The sequence below is a fragment of the Suricata suricatta genome, chromosome 8 (genome assembly GCF_006229205.1).
Source record: "Suricata suricatta isolate VVHF042 chromosome 8, meerkat_22Aug2017_6uvM2_HiC, whole genome shotgun sequence".
Classification (NCBI taxonomy): Eukaryota; Metazoa; Chordata; class Mammalia; order Carnivora; family Herpestidae; genus Suricata; species Suricata suricatta.
In genome coordinates, this window is record NC_043707.1 from 22,982,155 (window position 1) to 22,989,792 (window position 7,638).

Genomic DNA, 7,638 nt, shown 5'->3' on the forward strand with positions numbered 1-7,638 from the left:
GAGGATGTGGAGAGACGGGCACCCTCCTACACTGTTGGTGGGAATGTAAACTGGTGCAGCCGCTCTGGAGAACAGTGTGGAGGTTCCTCAAAAAATTAACAATAGAACTCCCCTATGACCCAGCAATAGCACTGCTGGGGATTCACCCAAGGGACACAGAAGTGCTGATGCATAGGGGCGCATGTACCCCAATGTTCACAGCGGCACTGTCAACAATAGCCAAATCATAGAAAGAGCCTAAATGTCCATCAACTGACGAATGGATCAAGAAGATGTGGTATGTATACACAATGGAGTACTACACGGCAATGAGAAAGAATGAAATCTGGCCATTTAGAGCAACGTGGATGGACCTCGAACACGTCATGCTAAGTGAAATAGGCTTCTCCTGTTTCACGTATAAGTGAAAACATGGTAACTGTCTTTCTCTGCCTGACTTAACAGAAAACCATGGGGGAGGGGAAGGGGAAAAAATAAGGAGAGGGAGGGAGGCAAACCATAAGAGACTCTTAAATACTGAGAACAAACTGAGGGTTGAGGGGGTGGGGGAGAGGGGGAAATGGGTGATGGGCATGAAGGAGGGCACTTGTTGGGACGTGTTATATGGAAACCACAACTTGACAATAAAACTATAAAAAAATAAACTTAAAAAGTTAACCCTAGATTTCATTTCAGATGTGAAAAAGGGACACCGGGGCTCACTGGGTTGCAATCACAAGTGGTGGGTGTTACCTGCTCCCCTGTGGGGACCATGATGGAGGCACCCCCACGCCCGGGCTGGGAGGGGACACTGCCTCTCACAGCACATTCCTGCCCAAGGGCTGACCTCAGCGCTCCCACGGCTGCCACCCAAGGCTGACCCAGACCAAAGGGCGAGGCCTCACCCCTGAACCACCCCCACCCAGGGCAGAGGAAGCACGCACTTGAAGTAGTAACCAGCAGGTTTCAGGAAGGAAGTAGGCTCGTTGGCCACAGACCACATCACAACAGCCGGGTGATTCTTGTCCCTGCGCACCAGCTCCTCCATCACCTCCAGGTGGTGCTGCAGGGACACGTTGCTGTAGCTCTCTCTGTGCAGAGGGAGGAAAAGGAGCCCTCAGCGCCTGCGGCCCGGGCAGGCCGAGCAGGGAGGACGCAGGGCACTCACACCAGCACGATGCCCACACCCGGACTCTCATCGATGACCACGATCCCGTAGCGGTCACAGAGCTGCATCACCTCCTCCGCGTAGGGGTAGTGGCTGGTGCGGAAGGCGTTGGCACCGAGCCAGCGGAGCAAGTTGAAGTCCTTTACCAGCAGTGGCCAGTCAAAGCCCTTCCCTCGGATCTAGGGGAGAGCACAGTAGCGTGACCCCCCCATCCCCCACCCCCGACCCTGTCCCACATGCGCGGAAGGGTCACCCCATTAGCCCTCAATCTGGCCCAAGGACAGGCCCCATCGGGCAGCAGTTTCAAGCAGTTTGCTTCACTGCTCTGAGTCACCCTCAGTCACCCCAGGAGTCATGGGGAAGGCGGTGATGAGCAACAGCCGTCATGGGAACTCGGAAGCCACAGCTCACATCTGCGTCCTCGTGCTTGTTGACCCCGTGGAAATAGAACGGCTTCCCATTGATGAGGAACTGCTGCTCCGTGACAGCCACCGTGCGGATCCCCACGGGGAGAGTGTAGAAGTCTGACACAGGTCCACCTGCCATCTGCGCAGTCAGCCTCACCTGTGGAAGCCGAGCCCCGGGCGTGAGGCATCCCTGCGGGCCTGAGCCCCACACAGCCCGCTCCCCAGCAGGCGGGCCCCTCGTAAACCACAACGGCCACCACAACGGCCAATGTCTGGGACTGCACACAGAGAGATGTAGAAATTCCCAACTTCTGCCCTGAAGGAGGAGGAACATTCACCCTCCCTGCCCCTGGTGCCTGCTCTTCAACACTGGGCCTCTCTACCGAGCAGTGAGAAAACAAGGCAGGAAGCTCAGAGGACCATGTGTACCAGACCACCTGTCCTGCACCCCCCCTTGGAAGCCAAGGCTGCTGGGTGGGGTCAAAAGGCCTCATTACCTCCAACGAGTACAGGTAGGCAGGGTGCTCATGCATCAGGTAAGGCCACCAGAGGTGGGCACCGGGCACCTGCAGCTGGCCCCGACCCCCTGTCCCCTGGGCCACGACTTTGCCTTCCTCATCCAGAAGACACACTTCCAGTTGGAAGTGTTCACTGCCCTGAACAAAGATCTGGTAATCCACCAGCCCTGCAAGAGAGAAGATCAGGCAAAAGAGGGAGGGACACAATCTCGGTCACACAGAGAGCTCCCGGCAGCCACCACTCCGAGGAGTCCTCAGCCAACAACTGTTATTTCTGGAGCTCAGTCTGCAGTGAGGAGAGATGAAGCGTGGGCTGCACGGTGGGAAGAGACGTGAATCCTGAGCGATTCACCCGGAGCCAGGATTTTACACAAGCCCCACTTCTCTTTGGGCTTCATCTCCTCACAAAATGAGGTCAGACCAGGTGAGTGATTCCTGCTGCCCGTGCCAGTTCAGACAGACTGGATTTCGGCTCTTTTTTAGGTGGACGGGAAGCCCAAGGGGGAAGAGATCCCGGCGGAGCCCTTCTCCTAGAACATCTTTCCAAACAGGAAGCAGAGCCACTGGGGCCTGGCTGAGGGAGGTTCCTGCCGGGAGTCCTTACCAGTGTCTTGGTCCACGCCAGTGTGGACAGTGATGTCGTCAATGTAGGCGGTAGGTGTCGTGTAGAGGAGCACGGGTCGATGCAGTCCCGCGTAGTTGAAGAAGTCAAAGTTTATATTCTGGACAAAGTAACCCTTGGGGTACCTAGGATGGGAGGACAATGGCCAGCTGGACCTTGCTCTGTACTTGGACCTCAGCTGGCACGTCTCCCTGGCCTCCCAGAGCCACAGCCTGACATGTTAAGGCCGCCCTACCCCTAGTGGGAAGACCAGCGGGCAGGGTGGAGCGTGGGGGGAGGGGCAGCAGGGCGCCGCTCACCTGGAGGTATCCGTCTTGTAGAGGATGGTCCCTGGCGGCAGAGTGTGAGGGGTGAGCGTGTTGTTGATGGCAATGGTAATGCGGCAAGAGGACAGGGGCCCGCTCTGCACCAGCTTGCTGATGTCGGCCTCGAAGGGGAGATGGCCCCCCTCATGCTCTGCCACGTGGACCCCATTCACCCACTGCAGACGGGGAGACATGGGGAAGGAACAGAAGTCAGGGCCTGCCATCACAGGCACTCCCTGCAACGGAAGTGTCACATGTGGGGGCTGAGGGCCCCGCCAGCGCCACCTGCCTCAGGAATGGCGGAATGAAGCTCCAGCTGAACAGATCAGGCAACCTTCCCACGACTCTGGGCACCAACCCCAGTGTGGGACGTGAGCGTGCCCCCCGCCCAAGACCACCCCAGGAGGCAGGCTGTCAGGTGACCTCTGGAAACCACACACCCCAAGGCAGCTCCAGGCCGCTGAGCAACTGCACCTGACCGCTCGCCCTGCCCGATGCTTGCTGTACTGACCACAATGGCATAGTAGTGGGCACTGCCAATCCTCAGCACCACTCTGGTGCCCAGGTCCTGAGTCCACCGCTGGGGCAGAGCCGCCTCCCGCTCGTACCACACCCAGCCGACAAAGCTCCGCAGCTGCCTATCCTGGCCCACGTCATTGAAGCTGGAGGGAACCGGCATGTCCAGGGTGGGGCCCGACTGAGGAAGGAAAGGCTCTGATCAGGTCCAGACCCCCTAGGAATCGAAGACCAGGACCCAGGCAGTCCCCTTCCCCAGGGGCCAGGTCTCCCAGTCACCCGGCCTGCAGGAAGAAGGCTGGATAAGATGACTTCTCCGGGGCCCTGGGATTCCAGGCCACCCCACCCTTATTTTTTTGGCGGCAACTGACTGATGCCATTTATGGAGCTCACTTAATTCGCACAACTCCACGAAGCAGACAGCGGTCACTTGGTCACTCAACCAACAGCGTGCAGTGAATACCTACAGCGCTGTTCTGGGTGCTTGGAATAAAACCGTGAGCAAGGCCTCTGCTGTCAGGAGATCAGCTCTAGAAGAAAGTGTGGAGGGTGGCAGGGGTCAAGGGTCAGGGAAGGCCCTCGGGGACCCATGGGGTACTGCCTCAAGGCAACCTGGCAGAAGTGGGTGAGCCTGAGCTTTGAACAGGGAATCCCTTGAACACCTCGGGCAGAAGGCTAGGCACGAGCAGGGCAACTCAGTGAGCCTGGAAGCAGCCAAGGGAAGAGCTTCCTGACGTCCTGTCCTCTGTCCCAGGGTCTGGCACAGCCCTGCCATGTAACAGAGGCTCAATAAACATTGGCTGAATGGATGCGAATCTGGGTAAGAGGTCCATTGTTGGCATGGCTCGTGTCGGGGGCTGGGGGACGGCCAGTCCCGTCGCAGGGCCGTCTGTGGAGAGGCGCGAGAGCCCAGGGCCACAACCCAGGCAGAGGCAAGAGGATCTGTGCAGACCGGACCCTAAGAGGAAGACAACTGCCCGCCCCAGGGAGGAAGCTGGTGGGGACAGGGGCCGCTCTGCGGAGGAAACTGAGTGGAGCCCGAGCCCGCCACCCAGCCTCCGGGTCTTCCTCCCCTGAGGGACGGATGGCAAAGACAGAGAAGAGGATCTAGGAGAGGGAAGAGGGCCAGTGGGCACAGAGGCCCAGCACCACTTCCCGCCGACCCCACCCACGTCAGAGGGGCCCTGGGGAGGAGTCCGTGACCGGGTGGGTGCCAAGCCCCCGTCCTCTCTCTCTCTCTCTCTCTGAACCTTGGAGCCCCAGGTCCTTCGCGTCAGGGCAGAGCCGGTGCCAAGCCGCCCACACCTGCCCTCCTCCCGTCGGCAGCTCGGTGCCAGCGCCGCGAACAGCGCTCCGGCTCGGCCTGCCTCACCGACCCGGCCTGGAGCAGACGCCTGCCCCGCCGCCCCCCGGACGTCCGGGCCGCCCTCCACCCGCTTCCTCCCTCGCGGTCCCTCTCCCCGCCGTCCGACCCCACGCCTCCAGGGCCGTCCGGCTTTAACCTCCTCCCGGCCGGCAGCTCCGAGAGCTCAAAGGAAGGCTCCCCGCCCACCTTCCCCGCTGGGGCCGCACCTCGCGCAGCGGCGCCCGGTACCACTGCTGCTCGAAGCCCTGCCGCCGGTTCTCGGAGAAGTCGGCACGGAAGCTCCAGAGGCCGGTGAGCTCCTTGCGCTCCCGCGAAGGGCTCTCCCGAGGGTAGAGCATCCCGCCCTGCAGCGCCAGCCCGCAGGCCCAAAGCAGCGGGCCCAGCGTGGCCCATACGGCCGCCGGTCCCCGGAGCATGCTTCGCGCGCAGCCACTCGCAGCCAGCCGCTCGCCGCGGGGCTCGGAGCAGCCCGGGAGGCGGCCGGGGCGGCGCCCGCGAGGTCACGTGCCCCGCCGGAGGCCACCCGCGCCATTTTGGTTGAGGGCAAGTGCCCGGTCCTGGAGAGCTCTGAGGCCAGAGGGATGCCCACAGCCTGCTGGCTTCGGGGCTGCGGCGGGGGAGCGCCGGCGGGAAGCCCAAGGTTAGGCCTCTGGGGGAGAAGGACCCTGAGCTTCCAGCCCCAATCCTGAAAGACAGAGGTCCCCGGCTCCATGCCCTCCCCGACGCCCTATCCTCCCCCATCCGACTGCCCCCACGAGCCCCGGGCGGCTGTCGGGGCTACATCCAGAGCAGGACCCAGGGAAATACCCACACAGCGCGTGAGCCCGGGCAAAGTCCCTCGGTGCCTAGTGGCTTACGCTTCGTGTCGGTAGCCTTGACCGTGGGCCTCCATCGATATTCACCTGAGCCGCAAACTGTTACAGAATCTGGTCTGGATGACCTGGCAGAAGAACCAAGCAGCATTCGGAGATCTTGGAAGGAAGGAGGTTTCTTTTACACCGGTGGGCTCAGAGGAGATCACTCTCCAGAGGTCTGAGCCCAAAGCATCAGCAGAGGGAACTATTTATAGCCAGTTACTTCCGTATTCCTCATCCATCAGGGACAGGTGTTCCCTATTCGCCCTGTTGGCCACCTTAAGGCAGGTTTTCCCTATCATTCCCCTCTTTCATGCCCCTTTAAACAGATCTAGTCTGTATTAGAAGGCATCATCTTTAGATTCTTCCACTGACGGTGCCCTGCTCTTACTGGCTCCAAATGGGCCCAGATTAGAGGCAATCAATACCCACAGAGCATCCTATTCATAAGAGAAAGGTGAATGAGAACAGGAACCTCTCCCTGTTTCCTCAGCTTTCTGGGGTAACCTCTGTCCACCTGATGGCAAAGAGTAAAGACAGCCTCTCTTACCAAATGGCGATTCTTTAAGCTTCTGCCATGTGTAGACCAGCCAGCTTCTGGGGTGTGGCTGGAGCAGGGCTGAAGAGTCTAAGAATCTAGGACTCTCCAAAAGGTCACTTTGAGTAGGTTTGTCAGACTTGGGTCAGTCTTTCAAGTTTTGGGGCTCCTCGAGATCAGCCCTTTTACTCTGGAGTGGTGAACCCATGATATTGGTGACCTTGAAGGCAGTAGGGATGGTCAGAGTAACAGTATGAGGCCCAGTCCGCTGTGGTTTGAGACTGAGTCCCCTGGTGAGAAAAGGCATACAGAGGATCCTAAAGAGATGGGGGCCCTCTCGATGGTGGATCGTTGGAACTTATGTAGGATGGCCCCTAACGCTCGAAGTTGCTTTCTTATTCCCTTCTCCCCTACTTGGTGTAGGTTCCCTGGGAGACTCCCTAGGCATGAAGGGGGCCTCCCATATATTAGTTCAAAGGGGGAAAAACCTTGAGTTTCTGGTGTGCAACAGACACACAGGAGGGCCAGGGGCAACGGGTCTAGCCATGGGAGGTCTGTTTCCTGACAGAACTTGACTAAGGTTCCCTTGAGGGTGTGATTCATTCACTCTACTTTCCCTGAGCTTTGAGGCCGGTAAGCAGCGTGAAGCTTCCAAGGGATATTGAAGGAGTTGGTTACAGTTTGTATAATGTCCACCACGAATGCAGGTCCGTTATCACTGTAGATTGTGACCGGCAGGCCGAACCGGGGGACAATCTCTTCTAGGAGGGCTTCAGCTGCCTCCCGGCTCCGTTCTGTCCTGGTAGGGAAAGTTTCAACCTATCCGAGTATGTACAGACTGTTACCAGGAGGTATCAATACCCTTGACTTGGCTGGACACCTGTAAAGTCTACTTCTAGATCTTCAAAGGGGGTGGCTCCTACCCTTTGGACACTGGGCAGGGGTGGCAGCACGGAGCAGGCATTATTCCTGGTGCAAGTCGCACACCATTCGCTTATTGCTCAACATAATCCTGGCAGCTGGCTGATGTAGTATTGCTTTCTGAGGAGGGCCGCTAATGCAGTTTTTCCTAGATGGGCGAGTTAATGGTGTTCGCCAACTAGATGCCCTTTGAAGGCTGCTGGGATGAAGATGCGCCCATCTAGCAGTTGTCACCCGCCTTCCATGGTCTGGGTGGCCCCCTTGATTTCAATCTGTTTAATAAAAGTCATAGTTTGGCCCCCTACTTTCATTTTGACCATGGGCTCAAGGGGGCCAAGAAGTGAGCCTGGTCCCTCTCAATCTGAAACTATTCCTGCTAGCCCTAAGGTGTCTTTTTCACAGGTTCTTTTACGATCAGCTGGGTTTCTGAGACTTGCCCCAGTT

The 7,638-nt window shown here is 58.6% G+C and overlaps 1 protein-coding gene across 1 annotated transcript in view; it reads right to left on the reverse strand.

Moving 5' to 3' along the window:
- The window catches only part of GUSB (glucuronidase beta), a 15,917-nt gene extending 10,570 nt beyond the window's left edge, over positions 1-5,347 (reverse strand). Inside the window, exons 1-8 of the mRNA XM_029945714.1 lie at positions 5,088-5,347; positions 3,511-3,696; positions 2,994-3,175; positions 2,677-2,819; positions 2,052-2,239; positions 1,559-1,711; positions 1,148-1,326; positions 924-1,070 (exon numbers count right to left, since the gene is read on the reverse strand). Of these exons, the coding sequence (XP_029801574.1) occupies positions 924-1,070; positions 1,148-1,326; positions 1,559-1,711; positions 2,052-2,239; positions 2,677-2,819; positions 2,994-3,175; positions 3,511-3,696; positions 5,088-5,297 (1,388 nt within the window). The 5' untranslated portion in view covers positions 5,298-5,347. The remainder of the gene's footprint in view (positions 1-923; positions 1,071-1,147; positions 1,327-1,558; positions 1,712-2,051; positions 2,240-2,676; positions 2,820-2,993; positions 3,176-3,510; positions 3,697-5,087) is intronic.
- Between the last annotated feature and the right edge of the window lie 2,291 nt (positions 5,348-7,638).